The following is a 17,372-nucleotide window of genomic DNA, read 5'->3' on the forward strand; positions in this document are numbered from 1 at the left end:
GCGTATGACTCAAAATTCGGAGTTGATATTTGGACGGAGTCCTCCATACCGTTGTGGTATTTGGCGCGCATAACTCTCATGTAACTCCGCCAGCCAATCTTCTTCATTTGGGCTTGCAGAGGGACTCTGGTTCCATTGGCTGTCGTTGGGGATTGAGCAGTATTCCCAGGGCTTCCTGCAATGCCATGTTATTCCTACACAGTGATTCCTGGTTGTGTAACTGCAAGGATCCGAATGAGGGAGTAGCTCACCATCATCAACCTGCACCAAACACATTAAGCAATGTCGGTCAAAATCACAGAATGCTTGATTGCTGTCGAGGAACGGCCGCCGCCCTCATCTCGATATTGTTGACATACTTGTGTGGACCACAGCAAAATGATTCCGTTAAACAGCAGCTGACAAATAGACACAAGACGCTCATCTAATCAGTGCATTATCTCAAAAGGTCCGAGTCTTTTGGGCAGTCAATCGGACCAGCCGTTCCGAGATTCAGGAGGAAACAATGAGATGACGTTGTGTTTCTTGTCAAATGCCAATAGATCCCGGAATTTTCAGTATCTTGCATGCACCTCAAACGAAGTCGATTCGCTTGAGGAAACCACCTAGTAGTCATAGACCTCGCTAGTAGAACCTGCCCATTGCCATCCAGGGGATCTGAGAAAAGAAAGTCCACAAAGCGCGCCCCGCTTGTCCGATACGGAAATAAGTAATACGCTCACTAAGGTAGAGTTTGTATATCAAGCACTGCAGTTTTTGAGCGGGAAGAAACCCAGCAGCCAGATACTATTGTGAAGGATACGGCATTTCTTTTCTTCCTTCTTAAATCGGGTCAATGCGCCTCTGTACCTTAATGGGTGAGACGAGGATCAGGTGCATGCAATTCTACGCGGCGTGCGCGGCTTCCCGCGAATTGATCATACTCTTTGAGGCCTTTGAGGCTTGATCTGAACAGACACAGCCTGATCAATCATTCTTCCTCCGGACGGATATCACGAAAGAAGAAAATGTGTCTATCATCATGGCCGTCCGAATCCCAAGCTGGATGAAATATACTGTACACACAGCATTGTCGGCAAATCGAGCTCTTTTCATCCCGTACATGAGTCATTCCATCAATGCTTGATCACTGTCCAAGTCGCACGGAGAAAACTACCTAATCACATCATTACAGCCACGCCGAGATATCCTGCCTTGATGGTCTCAAGCCACAATTGGTAATCGGCATGTGCTTGGTGCCGCAGAGTGCAGACGCAGCTCATTCTGTTTATATCTGAACCGTCGCTAATTAGGTCTTTCAGCTGATGCTGCCTAGCCGCTGGCCTAGAGGAATATAGCTTGTCGATCCAATATGCGCCTTACACTTGGCAATTGGGCAGGTTTGGGACCATGGCTCGCCCTGCTCGAGTACCAGTGATGGACCAATCCGAAGCAGCAACCAAAGAAAGCAAGTGGCCATTGCTCAAGTCACCAAATCTGGACATGGATCCACGTCAAGATGGCATTTGGTGATATCGAATTCCGGCGAAGAATGGTTGTCACTGTAATGAGTCCCGTTCACGTCGCCCCCCAGCTTGATTTTCACTATTGAATTGAGATCAGGTGGTGTCCGTGGGATATGCGACAGGATGCCCGGGCTTATTCGGCCCTGAGCCTTCCCGACAAAGACTGCGAAGAGTTGGCCTGAAGTGCGGTCTAGGGCTACTATATGGCCGGATTCTCTCCACTCGTGCTCTGAACTGGGTGCTTTGAGCTTCATGATCAGAAATCCCAGTTGCATCAGGTGCAGTGAGCGAGTATCTGTTGGTGACAACCCGGCATTTTGAGGGTTGAGCCGAAGCAAACCTAGGGAGGAAGGTGAGTATGTCGTGTGTTCACCCGATCTTACTTCAGAAGAGTCTAGAACATCGACGGGGCAGCGTTGAGGCACCCAGGCCAGCTCTAGCGGTGTGCTTTCAGTGGACGATTGAACAACCGGGATTTGTTCACCTCCATGCTCGTCTAAGCAATTGGCAAGTCTCGCGAGGTCTGAAAGCGATCCAGAGCAACCTAGAGCGTGGATTTCAGCAATCAAGCGTTCGCTGCTTTCATATCCAGTACTGTCTCCATCCATCGTAAGAAGAGGATGTCCGGTCGCAATGTAACCGAGGTCAGATATACTAGTGTGAAGTGATTGTTCGGGGTGCCAGTTGATCCCCAGCCTCTGTTCCATGTGTTCCAGCTGGACTTCGAGTATCTTGAGGTATTCATTCTCGCCAGAAAGCCGAGATAGCAGTTCGCAGAGTTCTCGATTAGCGAGAAGTGCACTCAGATTTCTGAACTCTGATATATAAGGGAGAGCATTGCCAGCATGCTCCGAGATTTCTTTCAGATACGTGGTGGCCCTCGCGATATCCCCGTTCACAATCAGGGCCATTATGCAGGAATAGGCTATGTGGAAATCGTGATCTGCTGATTTGGCAGATAAACGCTCAAGAACACGGTCCCATATCCTATGGAGCAATTTATGGCTCTTTAGCTTGACGAGCACTCTAAAATAACGTTCAATTGATGCCGCCAATTTTCCGGGCCCAGCCCAGCACAATATGGTGTGCAAAGTGAATTCTGAGGCATGACCGACACCGGATTCGCCAGTCACTTGTTTGAGCATAAAATCGGTATCTGGATGATCCCCTTGAAGCTCGAAGGATCGGATAGACCTGTAAAGCGCATCCACCAGGGCGACACTCGAGTCCAAATCCAACCGCCTATTGCTCACAGCAAGGTAACCTCTCAAATGTCGTTCGAGGGCAGCTGCAGAATAAGAAAGGCATGCGTAGTAAATTCCCAGTGTATATAAATGCCTAGATAGAGGTGCTTGCAGTCTCTGTAGTCTTGAAACGAGTGCATTGATAGCGACAAGAATCTCCGCAGCTGAGTGTTGTCGTTGACAGCGCTCAAGCGCCTGTGCCAGAAATCTACAACGATCTGCCTGCAGCAATGCACAAGGCTCACGTCCATTAATGTGCCTTTCTATGAAGATCTGTAGATGACGAAGATTTCGCACATCATGCTTGAGAGCTTTGAAAAACACTTCCTTATCAGTGCTGCCGGTCTTTGGGCGGAGAGAGCTCCACAAGGGTGGAGGTAGAGTAGTCAGGGGCCATTCGCCTAAGAACACATCGTTCAGATGGTCGTCCAAGTCCTGCTTCGTTACATCTTGTCGTAATGGTTTTGTCGTTCCCGTCAACGCGAACCGAAGAATCTGAGATGGAGTAGGCTCATGGTTTGGGGGCTTTCTTTTAGTGGTTACCGATACCGCACGATACTGTTGTTGCGATCCGTAGCGCTTTGGGAGGCTGAGATGCTTCAATGGAAGACCAACTCTGCGATATGGAAAGTAAGCCATCTGCCACTTAGCATTGCTAGGAGAATCGTAAACCGATCATCTTTCCCTGAAATATCGATGATGGGAGTAAGATTTGGGGCCTGAGAACAGAATACAACAAGCCACTCTGAAGGCGGTAAAGCACAATGGTGGTCAAGGATAGCGCTGTTGTAGACTCTCAGTTTCATCATTGGTCCTGCATCCCGCTTCCGTCTATCTCGCCAGACTGCAAGATTGTTTTGAAGGCCTACAAAATAACTTTTACCTGTTTCGACACATATTTCAACGAGAACCTTCTGAAGTGCCTGTGTGACTGCCACGATTATGCCTTCTGAGCGCGTTAACGAAGTGTCTGCGGCAAAACCTTCCGATGACAACGCCGCTTCTAACCAGGCTCAGTCTGATGAAGCTCCTGCTGAACCAGCAGCTTCGGAAGAGTCTCAACAAGAGAACACCTCGGAAAAATCAGAGAGTAAAGAAGATGATGCAGCTGCAAAGGCTCGCCAGCGGCAAGAGAGATTCAAAGCCCTTCAAGCTCGTGCTGTGAGTAATCCGGTCGCAATCGTCAAATGATCCAGAATTTCAGCTTCTCGCTTGCCTTCTGACGGTCGTGTACTTGCTGACGGTCAAACAGAAAAATGCAGCTGAGCGCAACCTGAAAGAAACGGCGGCCGAAACCCAGCGTCTTGCCACTGATCCTGCATTGCTCTCTTCATTGTCGCGCAAGCACGCATTTGCATCTCACAACCTTCTCAAAGCAGATACAGAGGCTTCCGGCGAAGACTTTGAGCGTAAGAGAGCCTGGGATTGGACCATCGACGAATCCGAGAAATGGGATCGGCGTATGGAGAAGAAGCAGCGTCACCGGGACGACGTTGCGTTTCAGGACTACACGCAGGATGCACGGAAAGTTTACAAAAGACAGCTACGTGAAATGCAGCCTGATCTGGAGGCCTATGAAAGGGAGAAGCTGGCTGCGATTGAAAAGGCAGCTGCAAATGGGGACTTGGAGATCGTTGAAACCAATGATGGTGAGATGATTGCGGTCGACAAGAACGGCACTTTCTACTCGACGGCAGATACGATCGGATTCACGGAGAACAAGCCGGATCGAGCTGGTGTCGACAAATTGGTCGCGGACTTGAGAAAGGCCGAAGAGGTCCGACTTAAGAAGCGCAGGGAACGCCGTGGTGAAGAAGAACCCGACGTCACCTATATCAACGAGAAGAACAAGCAGTTCAACCAGAAGCTGGCACGATTCTACAATAAGGTATGGTTCTTTACGAAAACTTCGAGTTTACAAACGAAGCTAATGCCTCCCAGTACACTACGGAGATTCGTGACAGTTTTGAACGTGGTACAATGATTTGATCTAGTGCTACCTGCTTAGGTCTAATATACAGAGCGGGACTCCTTGATATGTCCAGGCATTATTTGACAATCAGTGAAGTGCATAGCCTCGTCCACCTCTCGGCAGCAGCCTGCCGAGGCAATCTCCAAAACATGAGAGGTTGGATTCAAAGCATGCTTTTTCTCCACGCCTTAGTTGCCAGGTTTTCGATCTGCTTCGTTCCTACCGCACCGCGAATGGACTCGTCTTCCATCGCTTCCACCACAGCTTCGCCCACAAGATCCACCTGGAAAGGCTTATCGACCATCGCACCGAGGAACCGAAGCCTGTCACCTAAGAGAGCGTTGAATTGGGAGGCAACAAAACCACCCAAGGCTATCGGCAGTGTGAATTTTCTGCTTGAATCATACATGAAGGGCGGTCTGATGAAGATACTTCGCATCTCTGGCAGTTCGGACGCTATGGTTGTCTCAGCTTCTCGCTTCGTCGTGATATATCGACTGGGTAGGATTGGTGCTCCCGCAGCGGCTGATATGTATACGAATGTTGGAACATGTTCGCAGGATGACTCCTGCGCTAGTGCAATGGCTGTTGTTTCCAGTTCGCCAGTCAGCCCCGCATATTTAGCAATTTGATAGTCCCAACATATACGAACCAGAATCCCTGTTCATGAGCTCATATGTCAACTGTCCGTCTCTCTCCTTAGGCTCCAGCGGCTCTCCCTCTCGCCTTGTCAGAGGGTTCTGGCTACCCAGCTTCGACGAGCTGAAAGCCCTCTGTAGGCCACTGACGACTGGCTCTTTCCCTCGTACCACGCCTTTGTAATCTGCTTCAAGTAGAATGCCCATACTGTGGACCACGACATCGGCATCACGCAAGAAAGGTTTATATGTGTCTGGCTTAAGTAGATCTGCCTTAGCCCATTCAACCGAATTGGCCCAGGTTGGCCGATCGCGTGAGCTGGTAACAGTATCCCATCGAGGTTCTCCGGATCGACTATGACGTCTAAGCAGGCGCCAGCAAGACCGAAATTCAGAGTGTGAAAGAATACCTTAGAGATGTGACAGCCCAGCCTCGGTTCACTGCTGATTTACAAATTCGCGATCCTAATTGAAAGTCAACCATTAGCATAACGCTATTCAAGAGCGGTAGCATCACCCACCTAAGAAGCCGTTTCCGCCGGCAACTACTACTCTTTTCGAAGCCATTCTTGTAAACAATTGATGAGGAGATTTGTGTGTTTCGCAATTCTGAGAAATAGACTAAATGAACAGTAGAAAGAAAATCGTTCTTTATATGTGCCTCAAATTCATCAATAAAAATGCCGGAGCTAAGCTAAAGCTGCGGAACGCCTGCTTCCGACTATCGTCATCGGCCATCGATCATTGATTATCGGTCACGTCACGTGCCGATCGAAGGATCCCAGGTCAGTTTGCGGTACAGGCCCGAAGAGGTGAACCCAGAGGTCTACATTCCAACAGTTCATTTAGAGCCCGTCAAATTTGTCGCGTCTCTGATTAAACCTTACGTTAATATCACGCAGTATGCCTTCAGCAACTGGAACCAAGCGCGTCAGGGTTTGTGGCAGGTTGATCTTTTAATCGTTTGCAGTATACTGACCAGTGGTCTTCACAGGGTGTCTCCATTTTCAGACCCTTCGGTGTGTTAACTTGCCCATCCTCTCGAATTTTATGGGACTTCCAGCCTCTAACCCTTCCCAGTTTTCGGCAGCGAAGCACGGCCATTCGACCCGGAGAAGAAACCCCCTCACGTTCCAGCGGATCACACCCACCAGTGGCGCGTATTTGTGAAAGGAGTCAATGACGAGGACATTTCCTACTGGCTGAAGAAGGTTCAGTTCAAGCTACACGAGACATACGCGCAGAATGTACGCACTATCGAGCAGGCACCGTTCGAGGTGACCGAGACCGGCTGGGGTGAATTCGAAATCCAAATCAAGCTCTACTTCGTGCCGGAGTCCGGCGAGAAACCACAGACACTATGGCACAGTTTGAAGCTACACCCATACGGGCCCGGCGCGGAGGGCAGGAAAGAGCGCAGGGAGGTGGTGATCAGCCAAAATTACGAGGAAATTGTCTTTAACGAGCCTATGGAACCATTCTACGACCTCCTCACGGGCGGACCTGCGTCCTCACAAACGCAGAAGGGCAAGGGAGGGAAGAATACAAAGCAAGCTGCGCAGCAGCGCGGGGGTCGAACGGCCGAAATTCCTCAGAATGAGACCCCGGAGAATCCCTACAGCAGGACGACGGAGAACAAGGAGATGGATCGTCTAGAAGCGGCCAACAAGACGGTGGAGCAAATGATCAAGGAAGAAAGGGAGCGGCTGATCGAGCGCGAAAAGAGGCTGGCCGAGCTGCGAGAAAGCGAAGGCATCCCTGCCAACACTAAGAAGAGATGATCGTCCTTTGCCCGCCGGATAGCTACTGAAGCAGATGCTCGCTTCGACCTTATGGGCCATCACGCATCCCAATTTATCTACTAGCTACGAGGTCTCTGCAACATGCTCACCGCATGCTCTTCGTGCCCAGCAGCAAGTCGGCCCCTCTGGCACTGTCTCCTCCACCTCCATCCACCCAGCGCCCCGACAGATGAATACCATTTATGAGTCTGCAGTCATAGACACAATTTGAAGGCTCTGAGGTCGGCACATGCGCGTCGGCCCGATCACCATCTCATGGTTCGCGACTTTCAGCGCAATTGGGCTTTCCCGACGAAATGGCATGGCATACTGGGGCAATCACGACAAATTTGGGGAGTCGACGCGTGTAAATTATTTTCAAAGACCTTCTGATGCATGGCACTCTTGTCAGTCAGGCTGTTATTCTCATGCTTGCAAAAGCTCTTAGAAAATGTTCCTCGCGTCAACCTTTTACCATTGACTGTTAGATTGCGGTCCTGTAGCCAATCCATCCATTGATTGTGCCACTTCGTCTCAGATTCAAATATTACACTAGGAGGGTAGGACCACTTCAAACTGAATCTAATTTCAACTGTGAACCTCCAACGGTCGAGCCATCCGGGTCTTGTGAATGATTTTCCGCTTCCGTATCCGCTTCCGGACACATTGTCCAATCTCCACCCATAACCGCTTTGAGCCGGCTGGTCTTCAGATAGGATGATTTGAGTCCACGGTTTTGATATGACAGACTTATCGAAGAAAGTTATTTATTATGAGAGATTTGCGAAGAGGTGCGTGGCAGATTCAAGTACATGTATGATAGCGGTCGGTAGTAAAGCTGAGTTTTCATTCAGATGAATAAAGATGAAGCAATTTATGTACAATCCTAACGCCGTGATTCCATGCTCAAAAGGAAGTAGGGATATCTACTCATCAATACTTGCCTCCGGCGAGAAATCCCACCACTCAATTTCAATCTGTATATTTGGCCGCAGCTTTTGTCGTATCCCGAGTCTGTTTCAAGAATGGGATTAGGTCAGTTCCGCCTGTACCACTGTATCCTGCTGGTATGTCGTTCGGACGTTCGACTTGATTCGCTGCTGTCACGGTTGCCAGATTGACTTGCGCGGACGAAGTTTGGGTTGGTTTGTTCCTCGAAGGCGTGATAATGTATCGTGAGACCATCTGAATATGCTTATCCCGGAATACCCCAACAGCCATGACTGCCGCGTTGTATGCGTTCCTGACCTCTGTATCTGCCTTGTAGCTCATGGCGAATTGGCGCACGTTGGAGGTTCGAGTCAACATCTCCAGGAAGCGTCGGTGAGGTCCAGGCATGTAGTTTCGCATGTCCTAAGTGGAAGATAGTTAGTTTCTGGCTCGGCTGTGAATGAGGAGACCGAGTAAAAGTAGACGCTTGCCTGAATGAAGCCAATTTTAGGCTTGAACTGAGATGTGCTGTTCAATTTTGCTTCTCCCGTGGCTGAATGCTCCACACCCAAAAAGATATCGAATGTTTGGATTAGTGAGCTCTGTGCATTGCTTCCCCCACTGTACTGATGCCACTCTCCGTGGCCTCCCAGATCATAAAAGACACCCTGCGGCAGTCCAGACGAGGCCATATTCTTGCTACCAGCCAAGAAAGGGCGAAGTTGATAGAAGAAGACAGACGGGTTGCACTTTTCATACATCCTCTCCAGGATCTCGCCAAGCTCCTTTAGGCCATCACTCAATTGGTAAAGTAAAGTTGTGACTCTTTGATGTTCAGCCACGCTGACGGCATATATGGCGTTGAGCATCACGGTGATTAATTCTGCTCCTTTGGCCTCAATAGCAACAGAGATCATGAAAAACCATTCTTCGTCCTTGGTACCGGTGAACGTTGTGATGATGGACAAGTTGTCTGGGTCAGTGAGATCAACATCAGGGGAAGAAACTTTGAAGTTCCAGAGGTTCAAAGCGGCATAGGTAGCACATGGTGGCAGCTCTAAATGCTTTGAGACCTCCAGGATGGGGCACGACACTGCTGGTGGGAGGACCTGGAGAGCCATGAGAAAGCTGCAATCATACAATAACAAGGGACGCATACGTCTTTTGGCCGCTCACCTCCCCAAATATAGGCGTGAGTGATAAAAGCAAGCACAACATATGCTCGCCGCCATTCTGATTCTTCCTGCAGCCTGGAAGTTGAGAGGATAGGAAGACTGTCAACCGCTTGCCGTATTGTTCCCGCCTCGATACGAGCTGGCAGATCAGCGACGACTTCCTCCCACGGAGAGTAGTATGGATTGTTCAGTTTCTGCAGAGGAAGGGTATCGGGAAGAAACCCATTTCGAAGAGAAACGCAGTACTGGTCAAGCACGATTTCCGGTGTGTTGAGCATGACGAAGGCTTATTCGATAGTATGAGAAATGAGTGGCCAATTGTGCAAGTGACCGTGTAGTCAGAGATTCTGGCAATGAGTCTTAGAAAGAGGAACATTCACTCTGTCCATGTCGAAACCTGAATATATGGGAAGGAACTGGTCAGACGGAAGAGGGCCGGATCCAACCCGGAACGATAAATATGTCTTTGCCTAGGTGGCATGAGCATAGAGCACGGCGAAGAGATAATGAGATATTTGATAGATGGGAATATGTCTACTCGTGCCATCTAATCGCCATACCAATAATAGTAAAACTGATATCGTGGGTGTCATTGTTTGACAATCGTTCCTTCCGTGAGCACGGATATTGAGGCGGAAGCGGATAAGCTTCCGGCTTCCTTCCGGGTCGATGGAATCATCGAGACAACGTATAAAGCAAGGAGTGTCGGACAGGTCGTCAGAAGTCACAATCCAGTTGCTGTTATTTCACGCCAACAGCACTCGCTTCAGATCTTCATCCATCATGTCTACCAACGGCACACTATCCAAGCCTGAATTCCCTGCCAATGCGGCAACCAAGGAGTATGCGGCCTCTCTGGACGCTGCAGACCCGCTCGCAGGCTTTCGTGAGAAATTCATTATCCCATCGAAGGCAAACATTGCCTCCACCAAACTAGCGAAGCCTGGTAGGTATGATTGTTCCCCAAATAGCCGCTCATCGTCGCTGACAGATCTTCCTTAGGCCTCTCATCAGAACCATGTATCTACTTCTGTGGCAATTCCCTTGGTATTCAGCCCAAAGCCACCCAGAAGTATCTGGAGGCGCAATTGGACACATGGTCGTCAATTGGTGTCTGTGGTCACTTCACCAAGATCGAAGACTCCCCATTAAAGGAGTGGCAGAATCTGGCTGAGCAGGCTGCCGAGTCCATGTCGAAGATCGTGGGGGCGGCGCCCGAAGAAGTCGCAGCAATGGGTACATTAACAATGAATCTGCACTTGTTGCTCGCAAGCTTCTACAAGCCAACTGCAACCAAACGTAAGATTCTGATGGACTGGAAGGCGTTTCCCAGCGATCATGTGAGTTTGATAGCGTCGCAATTCCCGCGTGAGTTATGCTAAACTGACTCCAGTATGCCATCGAATCACACATTGCCTGGCACGATCTTGATCCTAAGGAGACCATGGTGCTCATCGGTCCAGATGAGGGAACATATGAAATCCCAACAGAGAAGATCTTGTCTTACATTGATCAGCATGCAGACGAGGCAGCTCTCATCCTGCTTCCGGGAATCCAGTATTACACAGGGCAATTATTCGACATGCCGAAGATCACCGAATATGCGCACTCGCGAGGACTTGTTGTCGGATGGGATCTGGCTCATGCCTACGGCAATGTCCTCCTCAAGTTACACGACTGGAACGTCGATTTCGCAGCTTGGTGCACTTACAAATACGGTAACGCCGGCCCTGGGGCAATGGCAGGTCTCTTCGTCCATGAGAAGCATGGTCAAGTCGACTACAGCGAAGGAGAGGATGCGCCAAAGTTCCGACACCGTCTGACTGGGTGGTATGGAGGCGATAAATCAGTGAGGTTTAAGATGGACAATAGTGAGTTTCAGTCTTCCGTGCAATTGACTTGACCCTATTCAGTTCTAACGTCAGAGTAGAGTTCAAACCTATCCCTGGGGCGGGTGGTTACCAGATTTCGAACCCTTCTGCGATCGATCTTGCATCCTTGTGCGCTGCTCTGTCGGTGTTTGATGAGACGTCCATGGCTGAGCTGCGCAAGAAATCTGTCTTGATGACGGCGTATCTCGAATACCTGCTGTTAAAGGACACCACGGACGAGTCGCGGCAATACCAAATTATCACGCCTTCTGATCCTGCCGCTCGAGGTGCTCAGCTCAGTCTTCTGCTTAAGCCTGGGCTTTTGCACAAGGTAGCTCATCGACTGCAGGAAGCCGGGATTATCTGCGACAAGAGAGAACCAGGCGTTGTCCGCGTCGCACCTGTTCCGTTGTACAACACTTTCACTGAGATCTGGATGTTTGTCGAGCAACTGAAGGCAGCTCTGGAAGAATGAATTTGGCTGAGCCGTCATGTTCAAGGCTCAATTATAACATGAGACGATTTTCGGTTTCTTCATCGTTTGATTTGTATTCATATGGCGAATCCGGCAAGGAAAATGAAGATAGAGGAATACCCAAGATGACTCTTTAAAAGCTGTCCATTTCAATGAAGCGTGGCACTCGTATCAGAAAGCTTGGAGGAGAATGAATATCCGAAAACATATTTGTGCCTGGCCTTTCGACGACGAGTTCTTGTTTGCGATTCGCGATTTAGTCGTTCTAAAACGAGGGCTTGTGGTTATTTTCGAGCCCTTTTTCGCTGTTGTCTCGAGGTGGGATCTGTTCTTTGAAGCCTGGTGGGTTCGGTCGTATTCGTTTCGATGCCCGAATATAGAAATGTGACCATCAACGACAATACAAAGTAAGTCACTCCTACAATGCCTGCAGATATATTTCGTCTAGACTTAGGATTGCAAGTCTAGGCTGCTTTAGATATGCTCATTGCAATTGTGTCAACGTAATTGACCTGCAATTGTGGACGGAACGCGCGTGACACTTCGTATCCAGTTTGCTACCAATAAGTATAATCCGGTGCCTTCATCAGCATCATTTTCTGACACTGCATGACGCCTAGCCAAGAGGCCTTTTGGAACGGTATTAGTGCTTATCGAGCTTGCCCTCCGCCATCGCATGCGAACCCTGATCGGGTCCCAGATACGAATGCGAGCCTTGACCAAGCAACCTCCTCATATAACGGATGGTACAATATTCCACGGGTTGCACAAAAAAGAAGAAAGATCGTCTTAGTGCTTGGATAGCGACTATTGCGACTGCTTTTGCAGCAGCCACTAGATATGTGTAGATCATTGCGTTGTTGGGGCACTTCCTCAGTGCAGGGCCGGCTTCATGATTTGCCATCAATACTATCTGCCATTATTAGGCATCAGTGAATAGACTCAATACTTATGAGAGTCAGTCCCTAGAGCATCTGCGATGACCAAAGCGAGTTCTATTTTTATTCTACCTCCTCTGACCAAGCTAATTGCATTAAAGACAGGGCATCACTGACCATCGCATTGAGGACCACCTACTCTATCAGATCCGCCTCTCGCATTAGTCAAAATGAACCTCGCATTTGAGAACCATCCTAAGATCAAGCTGCGGCTCCATGTCACCATTGGCGCGTTACTTTTCCTGAACTTCGTCCTCATCATTGCACGCATAGCGAATAAGGGTACGCCCAAGACCAGGTCAAACACCTGGGGTATTGCCGTCGTGAATATACCCGTTTTTCTTCTGTAGCTTGATCGAGATTAGGGACAGCTAGTTGCAGATCAATGACTGACCCAGACGTCGAGCTCTCTAGTGTCTCAAGGCCGCCATCTTCCTGGCTTACCAAGTTCTCACAGCTCATGCAGAACGGTTCAAGCGATGGGCAAGCGCGAAGGCGTACATGATCCTTAACTTTATTGACACCATTTGCTCTCTTCATCATCACCATTATGGGAACGAATGGCGCACACAGCACGAGCAGCCGTGCGCTTGGTGGCGTTGTCGCCACAACAAGTATCATTTTGTGGTACGTGAGTCTCTATCCGAGACGTGTCGTGATCATCAACGCTTAATAGAGGCGTATTTTCAAGTAGAAGCGCTGATTATTGACCTGTCACAGTGGAATCGTTGGCTTCCTTACTTTCATCTGCATTCGCGGTTGGCGATACTTCAAACAATATGGCGCCCTCCCAGGCACGTCAAAAGGACCAAATTGACGATCTGATCGATCATGATGCCAACAGCACCTCTGCCTATGATGCTTCTCAGATTGAGAATGATCTTGGCTGCTGCAAATGAGATATGAGGATGACCCGTTTTGCATTTGAAAGGGTTCCATGTGTTTTGGTCTTTTAAGTTCGGTGAAGGTTGGGTTTGAGTCTCACGGAGGAGACACATGTATGTATGTATACAGATGAAATTCGCCTGCGGTATAGATTAAAAATTCCCAATGCCTTCTCTGTTATCGCTGCCACGCAGGAACTCTTGTCCCTGGGAAAAGAAGTTCGTGGCCAAGATTGATAGCTCATCGTTGAAGAAATCCGAATGGCGCGGAGAGATTGTTGAGCCCATGGCATAGTGGGATCCAACAGGCAGAGCTGATTGAAAGCCATATTCAGACATTCGTGACCCTGGATGTGATTGTTCGGAGTGTGAATTCAGGCGAGTGGGTTCGGGTAGAGGAGATGTCTGCGATACTTCCATGTCCATGGTAGGGGGTTCACAGTATAACGAGTCGCCGAACAAGCGACGAGCAGAGTCCATATCCCTGTTAAACGAGTATTCAAGGATTTCCCAGAAGCGTGACAGGTCTATCAGTAGGCTCTTATTCTGGGCCCGCGGCTCAGGTTGATAAGAGGCTGAAACAGCGCCTTCTAATCGTTGTAATTTATCCGCCTGTATGATTAATAGCATGGTTAGTCAACTCATGTCTTGTAGAATGAGTGAGAATCGCTGACCAGTTGCGCCATGTGGGGCCACCTTTGCCCAATGTTTTCCACAAACTTGACACATCTATAGAAGCGATCGCGCTTCTCTTGTCGGATGGTTTTATCTTCAGTAAAACTTAACTGTAGTTCGATAGTAGCCACTACGGCGGCGCTGTACCCTAGTAGTGGATCTGACACGATGAAGTTTTTCTCTTCAAAGTAGTTTATGAAATGAATGATCCAGGTGGTATGTGAAGAAATAAGGTCCGAAGTGTGTTGCAAGAATATCTCGGGAATAGAGTTCCGGAAATTCCTGAGGCCAAGAGACAGCAGAAGCGGATGATTGAGGAGACAGAGATTTGTATGATAGAGAAATTGGTTCAGGAACCATGGACCCCAGTATCCTCGGTTGGCTTGGAGCTCCTCAGTCGTCCTCTCGCTGAGATTAGCCGGTTTGAATCGATGGACGTAAGGCATGCGTGTTTCCAGGTCCATTTGCAGCGTGATGATTTTGGAGTACTCTGACTGTGAGGACCACGGTGGGACACTGCTCGGCCGGCCATGGCGACGAACATATCTCGTAGTCTTGGCGAAGACCTCGCTTAGAATGATCACATACGCAATGATCCCCTGGTCTTCCATACCAGTAGACCGAGCCTCATCAGTTGCATTGCTCGGCGAAAAGGGCGGGCGAGGGCGCTCAGGGCTTTCGGGGAATGGGGGAAAACTCCCATCAGGGAACCCCATGCTGTCAAATTCAACGCCATGAAAGCGCTTCAAAAGGCAGATGCTCCAAAAGCAGCGTCGCCGCTCTTCGCGGGCCACTGCGGACCATGTAGCGTGTGTTTCGGAGCCCAGATTGGCGCATTGAGCCAAGTTCATCGCAAGACTACTGTGAATACTCGACCGATGTGTGTTGCCGTCTGAACGGGGTTAGACTCGAATGCCGTTCACTCAAGAACTAGACTTACTGGTAAAGTCGATCAAACTCAGAAGGCAGAGACATTGTAGGGTAGATAATTCAACCGGACCCTCTGAAACTCTCCTCATGACCAGTCCTCTGGCTACCTCTGTGTAGCCGCTTACAAGAGTTGCGAGATCATTCAAACCCTGACAGCCTTCGTCAGAGAATCGTATGCTCAATGCGAGTATAGCGTAGAGAATTTCAGGATCGCGAGTGCTGAGGCTGTTAAGGAAACTGTCTCTGTGAAACAGAGGAAGGGGCTGGGACTCGCAATATAGCAGATACAATTCTGCCACAGCGAGCACTTTCTCCCACGTCGGAAGTGGAGTAATGGCGCTGATCACCGATGAGGTGATAGGGCCGCTCATAGTATTTGGCCGAAGAGACGATGCGGTTGTCCTCTGCTGTTCAGTTCTAGAGCTATTTCGTCTAACTGGAATTATCAGTCACTGATCGAATCTCAGACAAGTGTAGGACTCGCAGTACTCTAGAGCATCAAGAACTTCACCCATCTTCGCCTCCAGGTTGCCGAGACGATCCTCCTGAGAAACAGTCAACGGAAAAGAACAAGGCGGATTCCCCATGAATTGCAGAGAAGCAAGCTCACCAATGTTCGAGAAATTCGCACTTCAGGAGCATCAGCAGCAGTAAAAGCAGCGACGGAGGCTGATTCATCTGGGGTGGTATGCGGCAGCGACCTGCGCCTTTCTCCAGCGTATGCGCATCTCTGGCGCAATCGCGCGCAGAGCGAGCAGACCGGCTGCTCACCTGGACATTTTGCCTTTTTGCGCCTATGGAATAGTGAGCCAGCATATCCAGTCTCGAAGAAATATGGTCTGGTCTACCTGCAAGGTTCGCATGCTTGCCGTACGCGTTTGCTAGGTCGCTCAAGAGATGTTTGGTTCGTCTCAGAATCAACCATGGGTTAGAAATGCAAAGTTGACCGGATGTACGTTGTCTTCACTGTGTCAATAGACAGACCATTCTCGAAATCTGGTATGAGTTGCCTACGAAAGCGCTCTGTGGCATTTTCTCGCACATAAGTGAGACTTTTTCAATTATCTGTGTATATCTGTATCTTGCGTCGCATGTCCCTGTTTGTGGTCAATCCCTATTTGATCATAGAGAGTCAAGGCATTGTTAATGTTCGGAGTGTGGAGAGTTGTATCCCATATCCGCTCGATAATATCTCGGAATAGTTAATTGGGACGGGTCAGTTGATTACTAATCCAACCTTGACGATTTCACGGGAACGAGTATAATGGCTGGGAGATATTGAGATGACGGCTAAATCATTGGGGGCTACAAAGTTGGGGTCTCACATTTACTACCTAGTAAGCGTACAATACGTGAAAGGCATTTGGCAGAAAGATACCTCGGATCATGAAAGACAAGAATGGCGCATCTGCTCGAAGGACTTCGTTCTATGAGATTGAAGAAGCGATATCTGAAGGCATTCCGTACATAAGACTGTCCTGGCATAGCTCAAGCATAATAATTCGACGAATCATTTGAACAGACTGACGAACTCTTTCATTGATCCCCTAGCTGATCTTATATACAACGTCGTGATATCTCATCTCAACCCACCCGTCTGTCGAAATAGAAATACACCGCCAATGGGATCCAAGGGACGCTATTCCATGTGTTTGGTCGGAAATCAGCGAAGTTTTATCTAGTTCTTGCCGAACCAGGTCTTGTGGCCCTATTTGAAAAGTCAGTCCACAAACGCGCACAAGCCGCCAGCATAATCGGCTCTAGAGGCATTGCAACGGGCGAGGGATACTAACAAAGACCATACGGCACATGGCATAGGTGGAGGCTAAAGTGAGTTAGCTTGAACAACTTCCTCAAAGCGCGACAGAACTCACCGATGCCCAAACCATAAACGGAGATGAGGTAGGGGTACATGATGTACTTGCTACGATCGGTCTTCAAGGAAGAAAGTACCAGTCAGAGAAACACAGTCATTCCAAGGTGTATATGCCAACCCGCGGATCAACTGACCTTCCACCACTGACGCTTGCCGTCGTGCCGCTGGAAGAGACGCTGGTAGTAAGGGACACGGTTCTCGCGGAACACGAATCTAGAAATTCCAAGCGAAAGAGTCAGTAAGATCATGAGCGCAATTGAGTATCCTCCAGGAGAAAGATGGCAGATTGCCAACAGAAATTGGGCGGTCATAGGCGATCATCCCACCAGAGTCATGATGATGCCAGCAGTGGTTCGGGAATTGAATCAGGAAGAACGTACCCAGCCATGCGGGGAACAGTGCGAAACATCTTGACGGTATGTAGATGCTATATCGCAGCTTCTAAATGAGGTAGACAAGTTTGATGGGAGAAGGAAGA

The 17,372-nt window shown here is 49.0% G+C and overlaps 8 protein-coding genes across 8 annotated transcripts; 4 read left to right on the forward strand and 4 right to left on the reverse strand.

Moving 5' to 3' along the window:
* Window positions 1–1,462: 1,462 nt before the first annotated feature.
* CDV56_106175 (uncharacterized protein) lies at window positions 1,463–2,416 on the reverse strand (the record flags this gene model as incomplete). The annotated part of the gene is made up of 1 exon (XM_026759794.1): window positions 1,463–2,416. One exon carries the CDS (start codon window positions 2,414–2,416, stop codon window positions 1,463–1,465), a length of 954 nt encoding a protein of 317 aa, XP_026617726.1.
* A 1,275-nt stretch (window positions 2,417–3,691) lies between these two features.
* Window positions 3,692–4,738, forward strand: SYF2 (pre-mRNA-splicing factor SYF2; the record flags this gene model as incomplete). Its single annotated transcript, XM_026759944.1, has 3 exons — window positions 3,692–3,910; window positions 4,002–4,637; window positions 4,691–4,738. 3 exons carry the CDS (start codon window positions 3,692–3,694, stop codon window positions 4,736–4,738), a joined length of 903 nt encoding a protein of 300 aa, XP_026617727.1.
* Window positions 4,739–4,884: 146 nt separating this feature from the next.
* horA (ubiquinone biosynthesis protein COQ11) lies at window positions 4,885–5,926 on the reverse strand (the record flags this gene model as incomplete). The annotated part of the gene is made up of 4 exons (XM_026760010.1): window positions 4,885–5,306; window positions 5,374–5,714; window positions 5,770–5,824; window positions 5,881–5,926. The coding sequence occupies 4 exons, from the start codon at window positions 5,924–5,926 to the stop codon at window positions 4,885–4,887; spliced, it is 864 nt and encodes a 287-aa protein (XP_026617728.1).
* A 336-nt stretch (window positions 5,927–6,262) lies between these two features.
* On the forward strand, window positions 6,263–7,140 carry yaf9 (YEATS domain-containing protein YAF9; the record flags this gene model as incomplete). The annotated part of the gene is made up of 3 exons (XM_026760109.1): window positions 6,263–6,295; window positions 6,354–6,378; window positions 6,440–7,140. The coding sequence occupies 3 exons, from the start codon at window positions 6,263–6,265 to the stop codon at window positions 7,138–7,140; spliced, it is 759 nt and encodes a 252-aa protein (XP_026617729.1).
* A 972-nt stretch (window positions 7,141–8,112) lies between these two features.
* On the reverse strand, window positions 8,113–9,523 carry CDV56_106596 (indoleamine 2,3-dioxygenase; the record flags this gene model as incomplete). The annotated part of the gene is made up of 3 exons (XM_026760215.1): window positions 8,113–8,493; window positions 8,556–9,179; window positions 9,230–9,523. 3 exons carry the CDS (start codon window positions 9,521–9,523, stop codon window positions 8,113–8,115), a joined length of 1,299 nt encoding a protein of 432 aa, XP_026617730.1.
* A 505-nt stretch (window positions 9,524–10,028) lies between these two features.
* Window positions 10,029–11,591, forward strand: BNA52 (kynureninase; the record flags this gene model as incomplete). Its single annotated transcript, XM_026760324.1, has 4 exons — window positions 10,029–10,191; window positions 10,248–10,585; window positions 10,639–11,116; window positions 11,176–11,591. The coding sequence occupies 4 exons, from the start codon at window positions 10,029–10,031 to the stop codon at window positions 11,589–11,591; spliced, it is 1,395 nt and encodes a 464-aa protein (XP_026617731.1).
* A 1,108-nt stretch (window positions 11,592–12,699) lies between these two features.
* CDV56_106857 (uncharacterized protein) lies at window positions 12,700–13,428 on the forward strand (the record flags this gene model as incomplete). Its single annotated transcript, XM_026760476.1, has 3 exons — window positions 12,700–12,852; window positions 12,944–13,160; window positions 13,250–13,428. 3 exons carry the CDS (start codon window positions 12,700–12,702, stop codon window positions 13,426–13,428), a joined length of 549 nt encoding a protein of 182 aa, XP_026617732.1.
* A 138-nt stretch (window positions 13,429–13,566) lies between these two features.
* CDV56_106899 (uncharacterized protein) lies at window positions 13,567–17,303 on the reverse strand (the record flags this gene model as incomplete). The annotated part of the gene is made up of 10 exons (XM_026760518.1): window positions 13,567–14,025; window positions 14,088–14,980; window positions 15,029–15,450; window positions 15,508–15,563; window positions 15,629–15,812; window positions 16,713–16,726; window positions 16,812–16,843; window positions 16,893–16,953; window positions 17,029–17,107; window positions 17,275–17,303. 10 exons carry the CDS (start codon window positions 17,301–17,303, stop codon window positions 13,567–13,569), a joined length of 2,229 nt encoding a protein of 742 aa, XP_026617733.1.
* Window positions 17,304–17,372: the final 69 nt, after the last annotated feature.

Source organism: Aspergillus thermomutatus (assembly GCF_002237265.1).
Source record: "Aspergillus thermomutatus strain HMR AF 39 chromosome Unknown NODE_18, whole genome shotgun sequence".
Classification (NCBI taxonomy): Eukaryota; Fungi; Ascomycota; class Eurotiomycetes; order Eurotiales; family Aspergillaceae; genus Aspergillus; species Aspergillus thermomutatus.